Source organism: Typopeltis vanoorti, chromosome 12, assembly GCF_054136105.1.
Source record: "Typopeltis vanoorti isolate ZY-2024b chromosome 12, IOZ_Tvanoo_1.0, whole genome shotgun sequence".
Lineage (NCBI taxonomy): Eukaryota > Metazoa > Arthropoda > Arachnida > Uropygi > Thelyphonidae > Typopeltis > Typopeltis vanoorti.
This window is the reverse complement of record NC_143560.1, coordinates 115,638,773-115,665,179: the sequence shown is the minus strand read 5'-3', so window position 1 is coordinate 115,665,179 and position 26,407 is coordinate 115,638,773. Positions and strand designations below refer to the sequence as shown.

Sequence of the window (26,407 nt, the reverse complement as noted above, 5' to 3'; positions counted from 1 at the left end):
AGGTTCCATCAGGCTGGCGGGTGACTAGTGTGTCTAAGGAAGGAAGGCAGTTGTTTTTTTCTTCTTCCAGGGTGAATTTGATTCTGGGGTGTTGGTTGTTTAAGTATGTTAGGAAGGAGAGGAGTGCATCGGAGCCATGTGGCCAAATAGCGAACACATCATCAACATAGCAAAGCCATATGGTTGGTTTTTGTGGGGCAGAGGCTAAGGCTTTTTCTTCAAAGTTCTCCATAAAGAAATTGGCCAACGGTGGGGAGAGAGTGGTGAACCCATGGCTGTCCCCTCTATTTGTTTGTAGAATTTTCCTTGCCAAACGAAATAGCCTGAGTTCATTGTGAACTGAAATAGGGCTGTGATATTGGAGGAAATTTAGCTTGGATTAGCTCTAAGGATTCTTTGAGTGGGACATTTATGAATAAGGAGGAGACATCAAAACTGGCCATTACGTCAGTGTGTTTGAGTGTAAGGTTTTCTATGCTGGCTTTGAATTGGGCTGAGTTTTTTATGTGTGAAGGTGTGTTGCCAGTATAGTGTGTGTGAGAGTTGGCCAAATGTTTAGCTAGTTTGTATGCGGGGGGGATCAATGCCATCCACTATGGAACGTAATGGCACATTTTCCTTATGTATTTTTGGGAGTCCATAAATACGGGGGTGGGTATGGAGTTTAAATGGTTTTAATTTGTTAGTGACTTCCACAGGCCAAGAAGTGATCTTCTTAAGGAGCCTATGGAGTTTTCTAATTTGTGAGTTGGTGGGATTGTACTCGATAGGGAGCTAAGTAGCCCGATCTAACAATAGAGCATTCAGCTTACCTGTGTAATCCTTTTGGTTAAGTAATATTGTGGCGTTCCCTTTAACTGCTTTGGTCATTATTATTTCCTTGTTTTTCTTTAGTTCTAGTAGAGATTTAATTTCTTTACTGGGCATGTTAGTTTTTGGTGGTTTTGCTTTGGTCAGAACACAAGCCACATCCAGTCTAATATCGTTAGTGACGTGGTTTGGAAGGTGTCATATCCCACATTCAGTTCATATCATAATATCTTCAGCAGGTATTCTTCTGGGCACAATGGCGAAGTTGTGGCTACGTGAGAGAGCGTCGAGTGCTTCAGGTTTCCCACTAACTGACGAAAGGTTGACTATCGTTTCGGTAGGAAGTTGTAGTTTTGAGTTCGACTTTTAATTTTTAAAATTTTTTGATGTGTCGATCTCGTACTTTTTTAAATTCTTTCTACGCACCAGTGCACGAGATGTCATATAAAACAGACCAAATTTCGTGGCTTAAGGTGCTTGAAAGGTCATCTTCAAGTGCCTGGATAGCTAAGTTAGCATCATTCAGGAAACGCTGAGTCATAGTGATTTGTTCCCTGAGCAATGCTTGGCTGGCACGGTTATAAATATGAAGAGCCTTTTGCAAAGAGAAACGGTGCTTAAATTTGACACAGTTTGGGATTACCTGATTATCCCGGCAGCGTTTTAGGAAGCCAGACGATTCAGTTGTCTTGATAGCTTCAACTTCATTTTACCATAATGATGGGCCTTACGTGCAATATCATCTCCGTGGATTATCGTAATTCTCGTGGAATGGCTTAGACGTTGGTTATGCATTTTTACTAAATAGCTTAAGGAAATTACAATGTATACTAGGATATACATTAAAATAAATTTTAATTGACTTCAATTTTTCGGTAACGTCACGTTGCCATTTTCACAGGAACTTAAAAATTTGCCCATATCGCTATGAAATTACCTGCCATTCAAGAAAATTAACTTCATGTTTAGTGTTGAATACTATAGCAGTTCTTTTTTCCCCCTAGTCAATGTTGTCTGAATATTTGTTATTATTTAGAAAGTCTCACTTGTTGTCTTCTTTGTTCAGTAGCATTAGTTATATCTGTGGTGTTTCTCTACTTCTCCTTATTTCACTTATTTTTCCATTGATACTTATGTTGAAGGTGCTTATCTAGAATTCTACTAGTGTATAGTTTGAGTTGGTTCGAGTAGCTAGTACTGTTTGCTTCTCCCTGATAAAAAAAAAAAATTGTGTGTGTGTGTGGGGGGGGGCAGACAGCCCAAGCCAGCAAGAGATATGCCATGTAGTGTCATAATTTTCTTTTGGTTTAAGCTAATGCAGAATGTAACTTGGTTAGCTAAATCCAAAAATATCAGCCTATCCTTGTTTATTTTGTATCCAGGTGGATATCTAATAGGCTACATTCTGAGAAGGTGAGAATTGGGCATTAAGTTTGAAGTTTTGATCAGGTCTCTATATACCTTACAATGGAATGTGAAGGTCTCCTCATCTTCCTCGTGGTGCACTCCATTTAGTGCACCATGAAGTAGGCATCTGCCTGGATACTGAAAGAATAAGGATAGGCTGGCAATTGGGGGGTTTAGTTGAGCAAATTGTATTCTCTATTGGTTTAAAACCAAAGACAGTAATGGCATGACGAGATGAAAAGCCATGTGTGTTGGAACATCATCCACTTAAACAAATCACTCCTCTGTTTTTGTCAGGGAACTAGGATGCCAATTTGCTCAACTAAACCCCCCAATTGCCAGCCTATCCTTATTCTTTCAGTATCCAGGCGGATACCTACTTCATGGTGCACTAAATGGAGTGCACCACGAGGAAGATGAGACCTTCACAAAAAAAAAAGGAACTGGTAGAATAATTAGAACGGTACCGTGTCGATACAATTGGTGTTACCAAAATAAAGGAGATTATCACCTGTTCTTGTATTCTAATTGGCTGCATAAGAAGGGCGATGTGAGCAAACATCAAAATAGGATGGGATAGTGATATTTATTTGTGCCTATGATCTCATAGAATGTTCAGTGGGGAAGAAGTGGAGGATTTTTCATGTCATTAGAGAAGGCAACTGACATTTAGAAAAAGGAAAAGTTAGTCCTTGTTGGAGATGTATGTACATAAGAGTAGGAAACAAGTAACAGACACTGATATATATATGTTACCGCTAAAATGCAGAAATCAGTTATTCTGCAGATTATCTAGGTATTGTGCAGATTAACTACAGTGATCCGTTAATTTGCAGAAAATTGTTTCATTTCTCAAATTACCTAGGTAATCTGCACATTACCTACTAGGCACTAGTTAAAGTGAAAATAAGATCTTTGCTGGAACAACAGCAACGTTTCTGTATGTTTAAATTAAGATAATGTTGTTTATTTATTTTTTGATACCTAAAGAATCAAGTTAATACAATCAAACAATCAACAAATTAGTGATAGAATCAATCATCAATCAATTAATATAATACAAGGAATCAAACGGTATAAAATATTATTACAATTAAGAAAAAAACATATGATAAAATTATGTTTACTTATTAAAAAACCAAACTAAAAGTGGAGGGAGAGGGGGGAAGGAGTAGGGAAAGGAAATGAGAGAAACAAACTTTTGAACTTTAACGATACGGAAGCCGTTAATGTGCACATTACCTAGGTAAAATGCGGAAAACTCTCGATTCTGCACGTTAACAGAGCAAATCAGTTAATCTGCAGATTAGCTAGGTAATGTGCACATTAACGGTTTTTGCACTTTAGCGGAAACATATATATAAAATTTGGAGAAAAGGATGCCTCTAATAATAATGGGTGCCTTCTGGATTTCTGTTCAGGACAGTGGACTACTCATCACTAACACTATGTTCCCAAATCTATATGTAGATAATATAGACATAATGAATAAGTAAAATCTCATTGACTGTTATTTTGGACAGTGATGCTGTTGTGCTGGTTCAGGACATGACTATACAGGGGATTCGAAATAGGAAGTGATCACGATTTAGTTTTGAACAGAGTAAAATTATCATATTGAAAAGAAAAATATGCAAAAAGATTTTAAAAACAATCAAAGTTAAGCAGCTTTCAGAGGTGAATTGCAACTCAAGTATACAAATATTATTGGAAGAAAAATGAAAGAGTGTGAAAACAATCAAACATTGGAGACTCATTATCGCTCAAGAAAACATTGATTCTGCTGAGAGGCATATCATCATCATCATCAAATTCCTGCCATGTACCCTCAAGGGGTGTACAGGATATGATAGTACTACATGAAAAAAAATTACATCATTACTAACTTCCTATCTACAATTTTCCTCCAAATCAGTCTGTTACTTGTCAAGACTCCAACTTTATCAGATCTTATATTTCTATCGTCTAAGACACTTTGTACCGTATCAATCCACCTATATCTAGGTCTTCCTCTGGGTCGTTTTGCTGCCAACCTGGCAGAGAACACTTGTTTTGCTAAACTTTCTTCACCCATTCTGTTTAAGTGACCATACCACCTGAGATTAGCTCGGCTAACACATTCCTGGATGCTGACAATGTCAAGTTCTTTCCTAATATCTTCGTTTTTAATATGATATTGCCATTGATGCCATCTGTTCACGCCTCTAATCTTTCTCAGGACTCTCATATCTGCGGTCTCTAGTCTTTGGTCAAGTGTTTTACTTCTGACATAGCTCTAAGATCCATAAGTTAAAACTGGTTTGAACACTGTCTTGTATACAGCTAATTTAGTGTTCCGACTAATTTCTCTCTTTTCCATATGAATTTATTCAATTGACTTCCCACCATACCAGCTTTGCTGATTCTGTTGTCTATTTCTCTATTTAATTTACCATCTTCAGTAAAAATCGTGCCTAAGTAGCTGAAATGTTTTACTTGTTCCACAGGTTCTCCATTCACAACACAGTTGACATTTTCAATGATTCTGCCTATTTTCATTGTCTTTGTCTTTTTATTGCTGACCTTCATACCATATCTATTACAACAGCTATTCAATTTAGTCAGAGAATCTTGCAGACTTGTAGCGGATTTATTTAGAAGTATAACATCATCCGCATAAAGCAAAGAGCTAACATTAACATCTCCAATTTTGATATCAGGTTTAATACCACTTTCCTTCATAATGTGATCCATATAGATAATGAATAGCAGAGGGGATAATGTACATCCTTGTCTCACACCAGATTTAACATTAAACCATCTTCCTGTACTTCCTTCAATTCTAACTGCTGACTTACAACTCAAATAAAGACTAAGTATTGCTTGATATATAATGTCCCATTGACACCATATAATTGCAGCGTATTAAATAGCTTCTCTCTTGGCACCTTATCATATGCCTTTTCCAAATCGACAAAACTTAAATACAGATCTTTGTTATATTCCCATGCTTTCTCAACTATTTGTAGTAAAGTGAAGATCTGATCCTGACAGCCTCTATTTGGCCTGAATCCAGCTTGTTCTTCACCAAGCTTTTCTTCCACAATTCTTCTCAACCGTTTCTCAAGTATACTTGCATAGATCTTGCCAGGAACACTCAGTAGGGAAATACCTCTGTAATTCTCACATTCAGTTTTATTTCCCTTTTTATATATGGGTACTATGAGAGCTCTACTCCAATCATCGGGAATTCGTCCCTCTGTCCAGGCTTTCTGAACTATGCAGTGCAGCCACTGTAAGACTTTTATACCACCATACTTCAGCATTTCTGGTCGAATATCATCCACTCCTGCTGCCTTTCCACATTTCAAGCCTTTGATGGCTTTTTCTACTTCAAATATGGATATGTATTCCTGACTGCATGCCTGGTCAGTGTTTTTTACCACTGTGCTGTCATCACTGCTTGTTTCATTTAGCAGTTTTTCAAAGTAATTACTCCATACTTCAAGGATATCTTTTTCTCCCATTTTCATGTCACCTTTATCATCTCTAACTCCTTTTACAGTACTCTTTCCTCCATTCCTAAGCTTCTTTAAAAACCTCCAGAATATTTTGCCACCTTCTTGATATTTATTTTCTATATTCTTGCCAAAGTCCTCCCATGACTTTTGTTTAGCTAGTTTTGCACAGTGTTTAGCATTCTTGCATTTGTCTCTATATTCTCTAAGAGCACAAGCTGACTTATTTGATAGGAACTTTTGATATGCTTTCTTCTTTTCCTTCACTGCCTCTTTAACTTCCTGTGTCCACCGGGAGTTCTGATTTTTTTTATCCTTGCAGACAACCTCACCACATGCCTCTCTGGCAGAATCAGTCAATGTTTTCTTCAGAGTTTGCCACTGAATCTCCAAGGTTTGATTCCTGTTCTCAAACTCTTTCATTTTTTCTTCAATAATCTTTCTGTATTTTAGTCTACAGTTCACATCTGAGAGCTGCTCAACTTTTATTCGCTTTAAAACTTTCTTGCATGTTATTTTTTTCAATATGAAATTCAATTTTATCCTGCTCAAGACTAAATCGTGATCACTTCCAATTTCAAATCCTCTGTACACTCTGGTGTCCTGCACCAGGGAGAAAACATCACTATCAACAATAACATAGTCAATGAGACTTTTCTTATTCCTAGCCTCTTCTCTCCATGTGAATTTGTGCACATTTTTATGTTGGAACATGGTGTTAGTAATAACCAGTCCATGTCCTGAGCAGAAATCCAACAGATATTTGCCATTATTATTAGCTTTGCTCTTTTCTCCAAATTTTCCCAAAATATTTTTGTATGTCTCACAATCATTTCCTACTCTGCTATTTTAGATCTCCAACAAGGACCAGCTTTTCGTTTTTCATTGTGTCAGTTGCTTTTTCTAAAGCATCAAAAAATTCCTCCACTTCTACCTTAGTAGAACCTTCTGTGGGCCCATAGGCACAAATAAGTCTCATTGTCCAGTTCCCCATTCTCATATTTGCCCACATTACTCTACTTGAGACTGGCTGCCATTCAAGAAGATTAGCCTCGTATTTTGTGCTGAATACTATGGCTACTCCTTCTTTTCCTAGATTGTCATTTCCTGAATATAACATTTTGTATTTATTGCTCAGAAATATCTCACCAGTTTTTGTCTTTTTTGTTTCAGTCACTCCTATTATGTCGATCTGGTACTTATCTAATTCCTCAGCTAGCTCCATTTCTTTGCCATTCAGGCTTCTTACGTTGATAGTACCGATCTTTAACTCTGGTGATTTTGAGTTGGGGTTTATTTTCAGATTTGTTCCAGTAACTGACTTTTCGCTGTTCGTCCTGGTTCCCTGGCGAAAACAACAGGGGCCTTGTTTAACCAGGCGACGCCCCAGCCGGCATGAATTTTTGTCATGTTGTACCGTCATTTTTTATTTTGGTTTAACCAATAAGAATACAATTTGGTCGGTTAAATCCCAAATTGCCTGAGAGGCATATGATGTTTGCAAAGATAGAAAAATCAGAACTCCACAATGGACTCAAAAAGTTGGAAGCAGTCATGAAAAAGAAGAAAGCTTATCGAACGTTCCCCACAATTCTGCACATACTTTGAGAGAATACAGAAAAAAATGTAAGAAAGCAAAATGTGGGAAGAAATATCAGAAAAGTGGAAAATGTTCTGGAGGCTATTGAAAAAGCTTCGAAATGGAAGAAAGAGTACTGTAAAAGGAATCAGATGATGTATGGATCATGCAAACTGAATACAGATATTCTAGATGTCTGAAGTAATTATTTTGAAAGATGAAACAAGCAGTGACATAAGAATTACAAAGTATTCAAAAGGAATGCAAATAAGAATACATATTGCTTGACACCTCCCTTCATAATGAAATTCATATAGATGATAAATAAGAGTGGAGATACTGTGCACCCTTGTCGCACCTTGATTTAACATCTTCCTGTACCTCCCCAAATTCTAATTACTGTCATACAACTCAAATATAGGGTACATATTGCTTGATATAATGTAATATAATTGTGTAGCATTATGAATAGCTTTTTTAAACCCAAAGTGCACATCTGGGTTTAAAATCCAATTTGTGCACATCTTTACGTTGGAACACGGTGTTAGTACTGACTAGTCTGTATCCTGAAAAGAAATCCAGCAGGTACTTATTGTTATTATTGTTAGCTTGCTCTTTTCTCTGTATTTTCCGAAACTGTTTATATAATATGTTTGGTAATCACTTCCTGCTCTCCTGTTTAGAATCTACAACAAGGACTAACATTTCCTTTTTCTTTGTGTCAGCTGCCTTCTCTAATGACTTGAAAAATTCCTTCACTTCCTCCTTCGTAGAATCTTCTATGGGGATCATTGGCACAAATAAGTTTTATTGTTCAATTCCCCATTCTGATATTTGTCCATATCATTACTTGATAATGCTTGCTATTTAAGAATATTATCCTATTGTTTAGTATTGAATTGATATAGCTATTCCTTTTCCATGATCATTATTGCCTGACTGTAACATGTCACATTTGTTGCCTAAAAGAATTTTGTCTGTTTTGATAACACCTGTTATGTCGATCTTGTATTTTTCTAATTCTTCTAGTTCCATTTCTTTTCCACTGATGCTTATGTTGATGACACCAGTCTTGAACTCTGCTGATGTTGAGTGGAGGTTTTTTTCTAGTAGTTGCCTTTTCACTATTCATCTAGGTTCTCTGATGATAACAGCCTTTTACTCAACATTTCCCTTGCCAGCATAAAATTCTATCATGTTGTACCATCATTTTTTTTTTTTTTTGGTTTCAGCTGATAAGAATACAATTTTGTTGGCTAAATCCTGTATTTCCAGCCCTTCTTCATTTGTTCAGTATTATGGTAGATTCCTATTCATGAGATGGTGAGATTGGATATTAGGTTAGAAGTTCTAGTAGACCTCCACATAGTATTCCTTAAAAGGCTATGTAGAGGTCTCCTCCCAGTTATACAGCTTTGATCCTTATCCTGTACACTCCCTGAACTGCATGTTTTATTACTGTCTACATAGTACCAGAAAATATTGAAACAACTCTGAAGTAATTTTTAACCATTTAGAGTGATGGTTAGAAGAGTGGTTTCCAGAGAAACTGTTTTGACTGTTATAGAATAGTAGGATTTTCTAAAAGTGAAAGATGTGTAATTTATTAATAATATTTATTATTATTATTAAGAGAAACCTCCAGGGACTCATCGAGGGAGGCCACATACTACACGCACCAGCTATCATACTTATTCTTGAATTCATTCACGCTGCTTGCACTCACAACATCCAATGGCAGTCCATTCCAATCATGCACCACCCTATGAGAGAAAAATCTAGCCCTCACCTCCTTCTTAGTGGCATTCATTCTCAGCTTCCAAAGATGCTCTCTTGTCCTTACCCCACCCTCAATAAATTGAAAAATTCCATGAACTGAATTCCTGTATGATCCTTTCAGAGTTTGTAAGTCTCAATCATATCACCCTTCTTTCTCCTGCTTGCTAGTGTCTGCAGTCTACAAATTTTCAATCTATCTTCATAATCAGTATTCCATAATCCTGATATAATTTTTAACACTCTCCTTGGCCACTCTCTCCAATATATCAGAATCACAACAGAAACCAAGAGACCAGACCTACACACAATAGTCCAAGTGAGGTCTTATCAAGGCGTAGTAAAGTGGCAAAATGACATCCTTATCTTTACATGTTAAATTTCTTTTCAGCATTCCATTATCTTTTGAGTTGTATTTATCCAGGTGGAATCTGCACAGACATGGGAAACTGTGTTTCGAATGAATGAATCCCTCAGAAGTTTATGTAAAACTGAGTTGTATTAATTCAGTTTTGTGTGAAACAGAATTTGTTTAAAACAAGTGTATAATGGTAATATTTTACACCTCCATCAGAAATCTTAACCTCTGATTTCTTTGGAAGTCAAACTAGAAGTTTTGGCAGAAAAAAAAAAAAGGAAAAAAAAAGTAGCAAATCCACCCAATCTATCATGTGGTTGCACCTAAAACTTCCCTAAGAATGCTTGATGCCATCTAGAAGAGAGAGCAGTCCACTTAATGACTCTCTCTCCCACAGACTCCCTCCAGATCCTTTCTTATAGATGCTATGTTTTTTAGAGATATTTTTGTGGGTGCTTTTCCACCAAACATTCCTTCGCTTTCTTCTAATCATATAAGAACATGAGCAGCTGCTGGTTAGCATCCATGTGCAATCTGTTCCAAACTTATTGAACCAATTTCTCATTCTTTTCTCTCATTCCAATATACCTCTGTCCTTTGGAGCAGCCTTTCCCATATTGTATTCCCCAATGAATACACCTCCAGCTCTTCAAGAAACTTGCAACAGATTCCTTCTTTCTTCCAACCATGGATACTGTTATGTTACAGGTTTTATGATTTCTCAGACGTGGGGTTGATATTAAAAAACATTCACATGAAATTGAATATGAACCTGTGACATCTTCCATTCTAAATATAATGCCAGCCTTATTGTCTGAGCGGATAGCATTACCTGACTTCTGTTCAGCAGGCTGTACACTTGAAATTATCATTATGTTTTGTGAATGTCTATAGCTGGGAGATGAAGTTCATTGTCTAGTGGGAGATTGCCATCCCATTTATTGGGGATCGAAAGTCTTGAAGAAGTTCCATATTTGGTCTCTAGAGCAGGATTTCTGGATTATGTCAAAAAAAAAAAAAAATAAATAAATAAAAACTTTAGCCCCCTTCCCCCCTCATGGCTAATGTACTATAATTTGACAGTTTTTCACAAGCAGGTATCACATTAAAATTAAAAAAAGTTAGTTATTAGTAATCGTTACACAACTTGCATGTTTTTAATGATACAGAATGCAGCAGTATTTACAACAGTGTGTGTGCATGCTTGCATGTAAATGTGCATAAACACTTCAAATGTTGAAAAGTAAATCCTTCATATGCAGGAAAGGGCTTCATATCTAGTCAAGGTTGTGAATGTTATCACAGCCATTCCTAGATATGCATAGCAATTTATCCAGCATATAGTTGAACCAGTATCAAGATGCTCTTTGTTTGAAAAAACCTGGTTTTGAATTCTGTCCAAATCAGAAGGTGAGTTCGTTGGTCTCATATGGAAGTGGCAATATTTACTCTTGGAAACTTGGGTTTGCATATAGGCCTCATAATCACTTTGGCTGTTGTTCCAAACAACCACTTAATCTAGCATGAAGGCATCTTTTCTGTAAAATTAATGTTGCTATGGTTAAATACTTTTTACTATTTCTTATATAATAAGAAATTATTATATAAGAAATTATTGCCATTTCAGTTGTCTTAGGAAAAAATTGTTTAAAAATCTTTCATATAAATCCATATACTAGGAAAGCAATGAATACCATTGCACAAGTGATTATTATTATATGGGCACCTCCATAGAGTCTGAAGACTCATCACCGGAGACCCAATCCATCCACACATTCTATCATACCCCTCCTTGAACCCATTAGCAGACAAATCACTCACAACTGACTGGCAACTGTTACACTCATTCACAACTCTCCAAGCAAAAAAATCTAGTCTCCACACCGCTACCAACCACACCTTTATTCAACTTCCATGGATGACCCCTTGTTCTGGTCCCTCTAGCCAAGTGCTGAAACATTTCCCCTGCATATCCTATAAAACCCTTTAAGCAACTTAAATGTTTCTATCACATCCCCTCTTTTTCTCCTATCAACCAACTTCTGCAATTCACACACCTTAAAAATCTATCCTCATAGGGAACATTCCACAGGCCACTCACCATTTTGGTCACTTGCCTTTGAATCCTCTCAAGAAACCCTAGGGACCAGACTTGAGCACAGTAATCCAGATGTGCATGTATCAAGGCCTTATAAAGAGGAATAGCTTCCTTATCTTTACTTGTTAATGTGTTCTTCAATAGCCAAGTAATCTTATGGACTACCTTAGCAATATATCAATATGTCCTCTAAACGTTAACTCTCTGTCTGCCACCATCCCTAAATCTCTAGCTTCATCTATTTCCTGGAGTACAGTGCCATCAGTGTGATACATGGCTTGTGATCTATTTATCCCAAAATGCATAACTTTACATTTCTCTGGTACCCATCAACTTTTGCCCATACTGACAGCCTATTTAAATCATCATGCAACCTCTCCGCATCGCCTTGATTATGTTTTAATCGCTTTAATATGCTTTATAGGGATACAGTATTTTGAGTGGCTTTTTTTCCCCCTCTAATTTATTCATTTGTTTACAATATTCTTTGTTAAATGTAGATACATGTCTACATCATCTTTGTAAATAGTATTTGTAGAACATTTTGCTCAGATGATAATGTTGAGAAGACCACCTTTCATGTATCATGATATACCAAAAGAAGTCATGATATACCATAATTAGTCTTATTATTATAATATTATAGTAATATTATAATTAATGAATTAGTCTAGTGTAGCCACTAGATTTGAATTCATTAATTATACAAGAAATATATAGCGTACAGTCCATCCATATATTTTGTGTTTAACCCTGCATTTCAGAAAATTGTTACTTCAAAGTTCCTCATATCTGTTTTGAGCAAATGCAATAATCACTACACATGCTACAAAATTTAGGTAACATTCCTTTCGAAAATTAAAATAATTTAAACACACTGGCTTTTGGTATTCAATAATAATCCACTAGGGGAAAGGGAGAAAAGTTAGTATATTATTGTCATGGCTGCCATAAATTAAGTTTCAATTTTGGTTTCCATTAGAAATAAAACTAGCACTTTCATACATCTTTCATTCAGTGAAGTAATAACTAACAAATTAGCATACATAGAACTCTTTATATACTATTTCCACTTGTGGTGATAAATTTCTGAGTGCACTTGGAACTAATGTGGAGATAGTTTACGAAAGCAGGATTTTTTTAATTTAGTTTTTATTTTTGTATACTTTTAAATGCAGTAGTGTTTTTTTTTTAAATAATGTTATATTTCTTAGTTTTCCCTTGCATATTTTAGGCTCAGTGGGCAGTCCCAACAAAGTGACTTGGCTTCATAGAAGCATAATTAATGCTATAATAGGGTGATAATCTTCTTAATTCTGTAATGTTTTTATTTATTCCCTGAGAGTAAACAGAATTCTTTTAGCTCTTACATTTCTTGGAAAATTAATAGTTAGCCAGTCTCCACCAGTATTCATGATTTGCAGACTTATTGGTGATGAGGGTAGAACAGACTTTTGGTATTTCATCATCTTAATTGATATTATTGTCTGAAACAGTCATACAGTTGATTTTCTGAACTACAGAGTTAAAATTCCAAGTTTCCAGGAGGAAACTACTTGCTGTACCAAAGATCAACTAACTCAGGAATGGGCTGGAAAAGGGGGCATAGAAAGTGTTCTCATAGTCAGTGGCTAGCATTGGGTTATCACAAAGCTATGCAGGCAGATGAGGTTCCTTCTTTAACATGCATGCATATGCTAAACAAGGAACTTCACCAACTTCCAGTCTTCTAAAAATTTTAAGATTTGTTCCATGGAAAACGATATATAATGAATATTATATATCATATAATATTCATTATATATCGTTTGTGTTTATGTACTGTAACTATGTGAATAAATTTACTATTCTTGAAGTAGCAACATAATCTTGCTATAATAGTTTTGTAGCAGAACTGAAAAATAAAAGCAGTTTGTCATTGTCACAGATTAAACTTTGCTTTTGTGCTTAATGGTTGCTGCAGTTCAATGTCTTTTGGCAATGGGCCTTCATCCTCTCTCTAGTTAATGACTGTATCCAGCTACTATTCTTCCCTTGATGACATTTTCTCTCAACATACTGACAACCTTCCTTAGCTGCAAAAGCATTCATTAGTATATCTGTTGCTAGCTAGGCTTGCCATAAGTTCTCGTTATTCTCTAGCTTTGATGAGTGTTTAGCATTAAAGAATTAGGAATGTTTTAAGGGAAAAAAAAAGCAAATTATATATTCTGGAAGAAATTAACTTGGTTTTGTTTTGAAATGTTATGTAATTAGAATAGATAAAGGGAGATTGTTTGACAAGCAGTACAATGTGCACTACTGATATATGATGGATTGTAACAACCTTTTGTAGGTGGAGTTCACATTAAAAAAAAAAAAAAAAGATTTCAGCAGAAGACAGAAAGATCCTTTTATTTGAAAGATGCTTCTGCATTAAAATATATTTGAAATGGTGCATTTTGCACTGTAGAAAAGCTTAAGCCTTGACATTCTGAAAAGGCAGTTTGAATTTACCTTGTAAATAGCTATTATTTTCTTGACTGTAGTATCTTGTCATATTATCTACCAAAATTTAGGATTATTTGATAATTATTATTTCTTAATTCCTTAGAAGCTGGAAGAAAGTCTTCATAGCACAACAAAACTGATACCTGTTAATTATTTTGAAACTGTATATCTATCATTTCATTCCTTGGCATTATAAAAGAAATTCAAGTGACATTTAAAATATTCAGTGACTTTGGAATTCCTGATGTGGATGACAGACAAAAGTACACCATTAAACAACAGTCTGCTTCTTGACAGACCCTGACTAAACATGGTATGTGAAACTGAGTGTTTGTTTACTGTTTGCTGTTCTAATTATTTCCAAGTCATCATAAAAACAGCAGTATTTTCCTGAAGCTTATTTTTTTGTTATGTTCTTACTCTTTGCTTATAAGAAAGTCTTCTTTAACATCATGATTCTGGTGTTATAAATTTGTCAGTTTTGAACTACAGATGTTCAAGTGTGCATAATGGGTAATGAAAAAGAGCAAAAAATTTTTGCACTCCTAGGAAGTGGGTAGTGAATTTGAGAAAGTGTGAAAAAAGGAGGGATATATCTAGAATTAAGTTGCATCACAAAGTCAAATTGTCATCAAATTCCTGACCTGTACCCTCAGGGTGTGTGTAGGATATCGTGACAGTACTACATGAAAAAGTTACATCATTAACTTCCTATTGACAATTTTATATTATTGATCAAGATTCAAATATTATCAGATCTTATATATTTCTCTCTTCTAAGATATGTTTAACTATATCAATCCACCTTGTTCTTGGTCTTCCTCTGGAACTTTTTCCTGTAAGCCTGGCACAGAATACTTGTTTTGATAATCTTTCCTCTCCCATTAGTGGCCATACCACCTGAGATTGGCTCTGCAAACGCATTCTTCAATGTATTGCACCCATTGTGTTATTTCATCTTCAATTAGCACTTTTCCATTCTTGCTGTTGATTGTGCTCAGTTTTTATCCTTTCTCTGAAATGTTTTGTATATCGTTATATGCCTTTTTGGCTGCTGCTGCTCAGCAGAGCTGACTGCCATTGGAAACCACTACCTCCCCTTTAGCTAACTTCTATATGGAACATTTTAAAAACCAAGCACTCAATACAGCCACACTGAATCCAATAATTTGGCGATGCTATGTTGATTTGCTGTTTGTTTGGTTCATGTGGTCCAGACATTAAATGCATTTTTGGCACATCTGAATAGCCAACACCCTAAAATAAATTTCATCAATGAATAAGAAAGCAATAATTGCCTCCCTTTTTTGAGATACACTAGTGACATGACTTCTTAATGACTCATTATCCTTTTCCATTTACACAAACCCACTCTTACATAAAGAATCACATCACTTTTCCAACAGTATGGCATCCTCAAAACCTTACTCATCGAGCCAAGGCTATTTGTTCAGATGACACAGACCTTGAAACTGAGCTCATTGACCTTTGTAAAATCTTTTTAGCCAATGACTACAGCCCATATAAAATAGATAAAATATTGCATGCACTCCCTTATCCTTCCAACAACAAACACACTGGATCACAACAAAACCATTCTCATCCCATATGTTAAGGGTATATCAGAAAAAATAGCCAAAGTTTCCTGCAAATATGATCTCCATGTGACTTTCATCCCATACAAGTCTGCAAGATTCCCTGACTAAGCTGAATAACTGTTGTAATAAATTTAGTTTGGAATCAACAATTAAAATACAAAGACAATGAAAATAGGCAGAAACATTGAAAATATCAATTACATCCTGAATGGAGAATGTATAGACTAAGTAAAACATTTCAGCTACCTAGGTACAATTTTCAGTGAAGATGGCAAATTAAATATTGAAATAGATGCCATTTATTCAGCTGACTTACCATACCAGCTTTGCTAATTCTGTTGTCTATTTACATATTTAATTTGAGATCTTCACTAATGTATGTTTGGAATAGATGGGATGTTGTGTGTGTGTGCAAGGAATGTGAATGAATTCAAGAACATGTATAACAGCTGGTATGGGTATTATGTGGCCTCCTCAAAGTTTCTCTTAATAATAATATGCATATGCACTCTCCAAATAAAAGGTTGAGGGTTCGAATCCCACCTTGGGCATGGATGTTTGTGATTGTCTGTGGAAAAACTAGTGGTGGTGGTCGGCAGTAGATGGTGTTGGTGGATTGAGTGGTGGAGACAGAGCTGTAGAGCAGGTGCCTTCCCTCAATGAGTCTTTGGACTCCCTGGAAGTGTCAAATAATAATAATAATAGTAATTGCAATGTTTTGATCACTCTTTCTCCTGACAGCCTGTAATATGCCTTTTTCAGGTATTTTAAACTTAAAGATCCTTGTTTTACTCCGATGATTTCCAAACTGTTTTGTTTAAAGATGAAAATCTGATCCTATGTTGCCTGAATCCAAGTTGTTCTTCAAAGAGATCATAAATCATAAATTTATCATGAAAGATCATAAAGCATGGAATATCATAAATTTAGTGTGAAAATCAGCAATAAAAAGACAAAGACACTGAAAATAGGCAAAAAAAAATCGAAAATATGAACTGCATCCTGAATAGAGAACCTATATAACAGGTAAAATCTTTCATCCATCTAGGTACAATTTTCAGTGAAGATTTCAAATTAAATATGGAAATAGACAACAGAATTAGCAAAGCTGGTATGGTAAGTCAGCTGAATAAATTTGTATGAAACGAGGGAAATTAGTCAAAATACTAAATTAGCTATATACAAGACAGTGTTCAAACAAGTTTAAACTTACAGAACTGAGATCAGCTACATAGATACTAGGTATCTGAGAGCTGGGTTAGAAATAAAATACTCGATCAAAGACTAGAGACCACAGATATGAGAGTTCTAAGAGAGTGAACAGATTTATTTATTATGGGGTTCCCCCCCATCCCTTAGGATGGAATGAGCCCTCCTAATTGGGGATTAAGTATATTTTATGACTGTAGATCTGTGTATGTTCACAGGGCCAGCTTGCCTGTTCTAAGGGATGAAAAACAGTTTCCAGGTGAAAAAATCCTCTACCTCCATATGAGACCAGCTAACTCGCCTTTAGTCGAACGAGACCAGATAAAGGTTCCTTACATAATGGATGGGAGTTGAACCCAGATCTTTCAGAACCAAAGGGCTCTGTAGTTGTCTGTATCGACTTAACTACGGAGGCTCTGGTGAACAGATTGTATCAGTGGTAGTATCGTATTAAAATTGAGGATATTAGGAAAGAACTTGATGTTGTTAGCAATCGGGGATGTGTTAGCAGAGCTGATCTCAAGTGGTATTGTCACTACTAGGTGACAATACCACTTGAGACATATTGTCACCTAGTGTCACCACTAGGTATTGTCAACCTAGTGGTGACAATACCACTTTACAATCTAGTGGTAAGGGAAGATTAGCAAAACATGTTTTTTTCCATGTTGCCCATGAAAATACCTACAAAAAAAACATAATGCAAAAACATAGCATTTATGAGAAAGGGTTTGGTTGGTCTTTGAGAGAGAGGTGGTGGTGGTGGGGGGGGATCATCTATTAAGCCAATTACACTCTTCATACATTTGAGGCATCCTTAGGAAGGTTTTGGGTGTCTATCCCCTAATGTAGGAACAGTTTTTTTTTCTAAGGGAAAATTTTGGATATATCAGATAAAGGAGTATCCTCTTCAGTCCATAGAAACTGATTGGAGTATTAAGAAAGGTATGTGTGTGTGGGGGGGGGGAAAATGAAGCAGGATTTTTTTTTATTTTTTATGGAAATAAGACAGTATTGTATTTTCATGATATTAAAATTCACTGGATTATCTGAACCTCGCTTGAGAATGGCAAGATCAGTTTTTAAGGCAGGGTTGTAGAAGATCTTGAAGTTTACATCATTTGAGCCTTCTTGAATACAGAGTAGGAATTGAGTGTACTATCATCAGCAAAACTGAATAGGATTTAAGTTAATAAGAGAAGATCATTAATCTTTAGGAGGAAGAGTGTGGGTGAAAGCTCAGAAACATTAACTACCCCAGATTTCATAAAGCTGATTGAGAGGAAGCAATCCACCAGAGTGCTCAGTAAGTGAACAAAGGAAGCTGGATGTTGAAGAACTTCGTTGCAATATACTTCATCAGTCATAGTTGCTTTTTCCAGCACTTGTAGCTCGGTACATCCATTAAGTATAATGCTTCCTCGCACCATGACCCCAGCACCACTGTATCTATCCCTTTCAAGAACATTCTTGCTATGGTAAACAGTACCACTTTCATGCCGATCAAGTATTGTCCAGAATTGGAAGGCAGACTAAAATGACTCATCTGTAAAGAGTACATTAACCTATTAGTGTTGTGCCCAATTTTTATGGATATGACACCAATGAAAACGTGCTACAATGAGCAGTGGATAAAGGGACGCAGACTTACAGGCCTTTGGGCATATAGGCCTACTTGTTGCAGACGTTTTACCACAATTTGTTGAGATATCCACGTACCTGTACTGGAATGGAGCCAACCTGCAAGCTGACCTGCTGTGATGTATCAATTACATTTTGCTGTTAAAACCAAAAATCTATCTTCATGCTCTGTGGTAGAGCAAGGACAAATGTCTGGAACACATTCCATTAGTTTGAAATGCTGCCTGGAGTCTGAATACAATGCTATGTGAGATTCCAAACTCTCTGGCTGCAATTCTGCAGCTTTCTTCAAGCTTTCCAATAATTCTTCCCTGTGTGAATCACTAGATGTCTTTGAGACGTTACAAGACATCCAAAGTTTGCAACTTTATTTCTTCACAAAAAGAGCTTCCTTCAAAGTTTGCTTAGCAGAGCCTTTTGCCTTTTATCATGTTGAGTGCTACCACGTGACCTCTTTGCACGTGATTCAAAAATTTGACTGTGTACTTGCTTTCTACTCAAAATCACCAGTTATACTAATTGTCACAAGTTGATGCATCTGAATTTGCAGTTGTACTCTTCAGAAATAATGTTCGTCCTTAGGTTTTGAACACCAGGCTATATGTATGAATTAATTAACTTCATTGAAGTCACTGAGCTTCATATCATGGTATAAGTGTAATACCATGGGTCATTTAGTGAATTTAATCTGTATACCTTCAATTCTTGTAATGTCCACTAGGAAATCTGAGTAACTAAAGCCATAATCCAAAATGGGCCTGACTAGAGATGTATTTAGGGGTATCATAAATTGCTCTCTCTCTTTCAAGTGATGCTTTGTAATTTAGTTCATTCAGCAATCTACTCTGCATCACCAAAATATATATGCTTTCTGAACTTAAACTTTTATATACTATAATACTCAAATCCTTATATTCAGGAACTAATTTCAAATTCTTTCTGCTCAGTTTGTAACTATCTAATCCTAGTTCATTTTACCAATTCTCAGTCCACTCTTCCAGTCTTAAGATCATCCTGAAATGATCTGAGGTAATCAGATAAATACCAGTTAGAATTCGGAAAGAGATATTCCAAATTCTAATTGGTATTTATCTAGTTGTACTTTTGTGTATGTGTACAGCCAGTTTTTTTGAGTTGTGGAGCTAAAAAGTCAAGTTTCTTTTAGGAGAAAGACCTCACTTGATCTAAAGATCAGGCACCTCTGGAATTTGTGTGTGGGGGGGAGAGAATTCCTTAAATCCCATTAGTCCCAGAACTGAACCTATAAGTCCATTAGAAACTTAAGTCCTTATTAAGTAACATTGAAGTTACCAAGAAGCTATTGCCACTTAACCCTCCAACCGGCCAGGACGTACATATATGTCCAGCTAAATCTGGATACGTTTCAATACACCTGTTGAAAGAACGTGGATAAAAAGTGCAATTTGGCTGTTTTCTCCTTTAGAAGGTGAGATAATCCTTCACGCTGTAGAGAACACTTAAACAGATTATCTCTCAAAGCTGAGTCTCAGTTCTCTATAACAAGAAATGCAGTTCTTTGTTTTATGCTGGGCAACTTGACTATTAGTTATATTAGAAAGACTAAAAATATAGAAATTATTTTTATTTTCTCTTTTTATTGTGCAGTTTATGATTCCAGGACAAAATATAAATCCTTGCATACTTTCTTCACTTAAATATTGCTTTACCTTGGGGAACCAATGTTTAATATTTTTGTGCTAATTTTGTCATATAATTTTTTACTCTACTGTTTTAATCGTTCAGAGAACAGTGCACAAATAAGGGCATTACATGAAAAGTGAGACTGAAGCAACAAAACAAAGCAAAAAATCCTCTTCTCCATTTAAAGGTCTGAGGATGAAAGTTTCCAGATATAAGCCAGTTTTACATATCCAGATTTTGTTAAGGTTTGGAATTTCTACATCAGAAGCATGTTAGTGAAGAGTCTTTCTTATGTATATTTACTTTTATGAAGAAGCATGGTTGTTTTTTCAATGTATAAATTGGGTATTAGTAAGATCAGAGTCCTGTAAATTGGTGGACTGTCTTTTAGCTTTTCACTTGCTTCTGTGTGTGTGTGTGTAATTAGAATGGTTTAGCTCACAGTAGCATTACCCTGCTTTTATAACTAGCATAATTTGAGGAAGCTATGGGCTTCTTGGATTCACCTATTCTGACTAATGGGAATATCTGAATGCTTTTTTAAAGTCTGCTCTACATTGCTTTACCATTTGGCTAAGATATATGTACACACTACTTTCTCTATTTAGACACATGGCTTTAACACACAATGAACACCTTTCTACATTTCAACAGTCGAGGTTCAAAGTTCACTTTAGGAAAACAATTAGTTTGCTCTTTCCTGACATCATGATTGCACATCCAGTTGTTGGATCCTTCTACTGTGTGTGTGGGGTGGATTCCTTGGAGGAACACTCCACATGCACGTGCGCATGTGCACACACACACACACAGTAGCTGTATCTGCCAACAGTCAAATTACCATCCCTTCCAACAATATGGCATTTTACAAAAATTTGGTTCACAGAGAAAAATCAATTTGCTCTGACCTTACAGCTGAACTAACTACTTACATAATATTCTTATCTACTGGCTATAACCTTCATTGAAAAATAAAAATACACTAACACCTTGCATCTTTATCACCGTCTAAACTTCAAGTTTACAGTTCATCCCTGCAGTAAATCTGTAATCATTCCATATGTCTGTGAAACTTCAGTAAAGGTGGTGAAAAATCTTAGAAAGATATAATAGTTGGCAACCTTTAGACCAAAAAAAATAGCATTCCTTTTCTACTTTCATAAAAATCAGTTATTACCTATAGCTATTTCTGGTGTTTACTAAATGCCTTATGACTGTAATGTTATGTATATGCCAAATTGGCAGGACAGATAACATTGTGGCTTCCTAACAAAGATTATCCACTACTATGGTTTTGCAGACCAAGCTTTAGATATCCATCATGTCATTCTGCGAAAAAGACCATTGTATTTTATTGAAGTAAATGTAACTAAAGAACTTTTCCTTGAATCTGACTGTCTTAGGAAACTGAATGCATAAAAACTTCTTAAATTTTAAAATTTTCATTCTTAGATTTGCAGTCCATCTGGCAAGAGCCCAATCAGACCCATTAGATGGTGGCTTATTTTAGGACTTCAGACTGTGTTATTGCCACGTCACTCTCACTTCTGAATTGTTCCACGAAAAAGCTAGTTTGACTTTGAAATACAGGAAATTTCACCATGCTGTCTCCTTTCTTAAAATACCAGTAAGAATGATAAACAACTTATAAGCTTGAATATGAGACTTGTGTTATTTTTCTTTTACTGTATGCACCTGTTGCTAAACCACCACTGTTTTTACTAGGGCGCTTCTATATGGGTGCATTTTAATCCAGCATAATTTCATATTTATATTTTTACTCTGGTGATGTTCAATCAGACATTGAACAAAATATTAAATTTTGTTTGATAATTAAATATTAAAATTATTTTTTTGGATTTTGCAGTGGATTTCAGTTTTGGAATTGACATGTCAGTCTGAAAACTCAAATCTGATGCAAAGTACTCAAAATGAAGTAGTAGTCTTGAAATGTTTGCTTTAAAATAATTTATACTTGTATTGCAGTAGTCTTTCCATTAATAATATTATCAAATTGAATTTCTAGGTATTTTCTACGTGTAACTGTAGTAAGAAGGCTATCAGATGTTATTAGAGAAGTGGATATTATTGTACATACATTGTCTTCTTATCCAGATATGAATACATCAATCAAAATGGAGGTAGGAATTGAAGACTGCCTTCACATAGAATTTGAATACAACAAATCAAAGTAAGCAACTTGTTTTGGATTTTAAAAAAAAAATGAGTTTGTGATTTTTCGAGTAACAGATTTCATCATAGAAATATAAATTACATTTGATCTTCTTATTATAAAAATCATTATATGGGAACCTCCATGGTGTTAGAAGACTGATTCTAGCCGGTACCCACAATCATTTCTGTCCTAAGATACTTTTTACTGTATCAATCCATCTATATCTTGGCCTTCCTCTGGGTCTTTTTCCTGCCAACCTGGCAAAGAACACTTGTTTTACTAATCTTTCCTCCCACTCTGTTTAAGTAACCATACCATACCATTGATTGATGAATACATCAATCAAAATGGAGGTAGGAATTGAAGACTGCCTTCACATAGAATTTGAATACAACAAATCAAAGTAAGCAACTTGTTTTGGATTTTAAAAAAAAAATGAGTTTGTGATTTTTCGAGTAACAGATTTCATCATAGAAATATAAATTACATTTGATCTTCTTATTATAAAAATCATTATATGGGAACCTCCATGGCGTTAGAAGACTGATTCTAGCCGGTACCCACAATCATTTCTGTCCTAAGATACTTTTTACTGTATCAATCCATCTATATCTTGGCCTTCCTCTGGGTCTTTTTCCTGCCAACCTGGCAAAGAACACTTGTTTTACTAATCTTTCCTCCCACTCTGTTTAAGTAACCATACCACCAGAGATTGGCTCTTCTAACCCATTCCTGAATATTAACAACATCAAGTTCTTTCCTTATTTCCTCATTTTTAATATGATATTGTAATATTCTATGGTTGTTGACTGTGCATTGTAAAATTTTTCTTCCTTGTCTTGTATTTTGAATTCAACTGTGCCTTTGTTAACCTTATACATGTTGCTCTCCCGTCACCTTATGTCTTAGCTAACTCTATGCTACTTTACTCTTAATTTAACTTTAATCTGCTTAACATATATCTCACTGTTAATCCTACCAAATCTTATATCCTGTTCCCACTGCTAATAAACAGATTTTAAGTTATCGGCCATATCATAGATAGGCCGATAACTTAATACTCAATTAGAAATATTTGTTTGATAACGTCTGCGCCATTCTAATTGAAATTTAAGTAGTTTGAGAATTAAGGCAAGGCACACAGGCAAGATCATAGTTAATATACATAATTTCCTATAGCAAGTTGTGGCGATTCTCAGTCTATGGTGCACACGGGCTCTCTAGTTTTTTAGAAATAGTGCATTGGCAATAGATCAGTCAAGGTAGTTAAACAAACAAAACATTTCATTTTAAGCTAGTAAGAAAGTACAATACACACATCTAAGGGAAGAGGAGATCTCTCTCAAATTATTCAAATACACAGTAGCTACAACATACAATTTTGAACTCTGCACATAACAATTACTTAATTCCATCACAATGCTAACCTATCTGTAATAAGCATGTAGCTATTCCGTAAGTTACATCTTAACTTAATTCCTTCTATTATAAGTACAAATTTACAATCAATTTACTCTTTTGTAACCATGACTCATTATTTAACATTTCACTAACAAATATCTGTAAGCATGCGCATTACACATACTAATTCCAATTGTACCTTTCCAAAACATTAACAAATGTGTTTACTCACAGCAGCCTTTTTCATACACCATTCAGTCAATTGTACAAAGCTCAGTAATGTCTTCATCATAAGTTATGATTGTTGCTTGGACGATGTGGCGGTTCTTGCTCTGGGAATTGCTGGACAAAGTTGGAGTGATTCTTCTGTCAGTACTGCCACTGCGATTTCCCATCGGTGACTGGAAGGGAACTGTTGAAGTCTCCATTATGACTGCAGGTAGTAGCACGTCGATACATTCAAACAGGAGCTCCATTTGATTATGACCTGGAACTCCGTCTTCGAAGAAAGGAACCAACAGTCTGAGAAAGTCTCAAAAAAAAAAGTCCAAAAGCCCCATTGTTCTGTCACAGTCCTCTTAAATATTCTTCTCTAATCCCCTCTTTTCTGTTTACATATACAACTCAATGGGAAGTAAATTATGCATTTTTACAGCAAAATTATCACATCTATTTGATTACAACATAATTTCTATTTTTTATATGTTAGGAAACCTCTGTAAAATCGAACTCAACTAATTAATTTAATTTATCATGAGAGATTTTACAATATTATCATTGATGGCGTCTATGTTCATTCCCCTAATCTTTCTCAAAACTCATATCTGTGTCTCCAGGGCTTTGGTCTAGTAAAGAAGAGAATTCAAGAATGGGTAGATAAAAATATACCGTATGAGGGTCAACATGGCTTTGTGAAGGATCGGTCATGCCTTAGTAATTTACTAACTTTTTACAATAGAGTAACAGCTGAGTTGGATAAAGGAAATGGCAACATGATGATTTTGCTGAATTTTGCAAAGGCATTTAACAGAATACCACATGAAACTGTTACGCAAATTAGAACAAATGGTTCTGTACAAATGGATATGACACTGGTTAAGTGGATAAAGAGGGTGGCTGCTGGACAGATATCAAAAAGCGTTATATGGAAAGGCAGAATCGAGGCGAAAGCCGGTGACTAGTGGTGTGCCACAAGGTTTAGTGCTGGGACGATTGCTGTTTATTTTATACATAAATGATGTAGGAAATAACCTAAAAGGAAATATTCAGTTGTTTGCTTATAATTGGAAATTAGGTAGAGTAATAGTTAATCAAGACGAATGTGGAGAGTTTGCAGGATGATTTAAATAGGCTGTCAGTATGGGCAAAAGATAATGGGTGTCAGTTTAATGTTGAGAAATGTAAAGTTATGCACTTTGGGATAAATAGATTACAAGCCATTTATCACATTGATGGCACTGAACTCCAGGAAATGGATGAAGCCAGAGATTTAGGGGTGGTGGTAGACAGAGTTAAACTTCAGAGGACATATTGCTAAGGTAGCACATAAGATTACTTGGCTAGTGAAGAACACATTAACAAGTAAAGTTAAGGAAGTTGTAATTCCTCTTTATAAGGCCTTGATCCCACATCTGTATTACTGTGCTCAAATCTGGTCCCCTGGGTTTCTTGGAGATATGGAAGCGGTGGAAAGGATTCAGAGGCGAGTGAGTGGCTTGTGGGATGTGCCTTATGAGGATAGATTGAAGGTGTGCGGATTGCAGAAGTTGGTTGATAGGAGAAAAAGAGGGGATAAGATAGAAACATTTAAGTTGCTTAAAGGATTTTATAGCATAAATGCAGGGGTAGTGTTTCATCATTTGGCTAGAGGGACAAGAACAAGGGGTCATCCCTGGAAGTTGAATAAAGGTGTGATCAGCAGAAGCGTGAGGACTATATTTTTTGCTTGGAGAGTGGTGAATGAGTGGAATGGGCTGCTAGAGTCTGTTGTGAGTGCTTTTTCTGTTAAGGTGCAAGGAGAGGTATGATAGATTGTGTGGATAGATTGGGTTTCCTGCAAAGAGTCTTCAGACTCCATGGAGGTGCCTGTGTTTTATTAGACACCTCCAGGGAGTCGAAAGACTCGTCAAGGGAGGGTTCCTGCTATACAACTCTGTCTCCTTCACTCATTCCACCAACTGACTGTGTTATAATAATCTTCTTCTTTCACGACGCGTTATTCCCGCTTCCCATGCAGGGTCCGCATGTTACTTAGATGCAACTACTTGTTAGTACCACTCCCAACCGACCTGTCGCTCTGGGGGGGGGATATATTTTTGACTGTAGAAGCGTATGTTCAAGTAGGTTTGCCTGCTTGCAGGATGAAAAACGGCAGATAAACTGGTGGAAAAAACCCTACTGCCCGCGCCCAAACTTAAGTTCCTCACGTCTTCGACAGGAATTGAACCTGGTACACTCCTTCCCCAGGCATATGGTTGCGAAGCACAAAGCCACTAGGCTAACCGTGCGGACTTGACTGTGTTATAATAATAATAAGTTAAAATTGGTTTGAACACTGTCTTGTATGCAGCTAATTTAGTGTTTTGACTAATTTTTCTCTTATTCCATATAAATTTATTCAGTCAACTTCCTTCCATGTCAGCATTGCTAATTTTGTTACCTATTTCCATATTTAATTTGTCATCTTCACTAAAAATTATATCTCA

At 35.9% G+C, this 26,407-nt stretch overlaps 1 protein-coding gene across 6 annotated transcripts in view; it reads left to right on the top strand.

Moving 5' to 3' along the window:
- The window catches only part of LOC150101153 (vacuolar protein sorting-associated protein 26B-like), a 133,206-nt gene that overhangs the window by 41,432 nt on the left and 65,367 nt on the right, over positions 1-26,407 (top strand). For all 6 annotated transcript variants that reach the window (XR_016549116.1, XR_016549117.1, XM_090401099.1 and 3 more), the window contains one exon: positions 22,152-22,316. Coding sequence is in view for 4 of the 6 variants with exons in the window: in XM_090401099.1 (XP_090257225.1) it covers positions 22,152-22,316 (165 nt within the window). In the remaining 2 variants the exon portion in view is untranslated. The remainder of the gene's footprint in view (positions 1-22,151; positions 22,317-26,407) is intronic.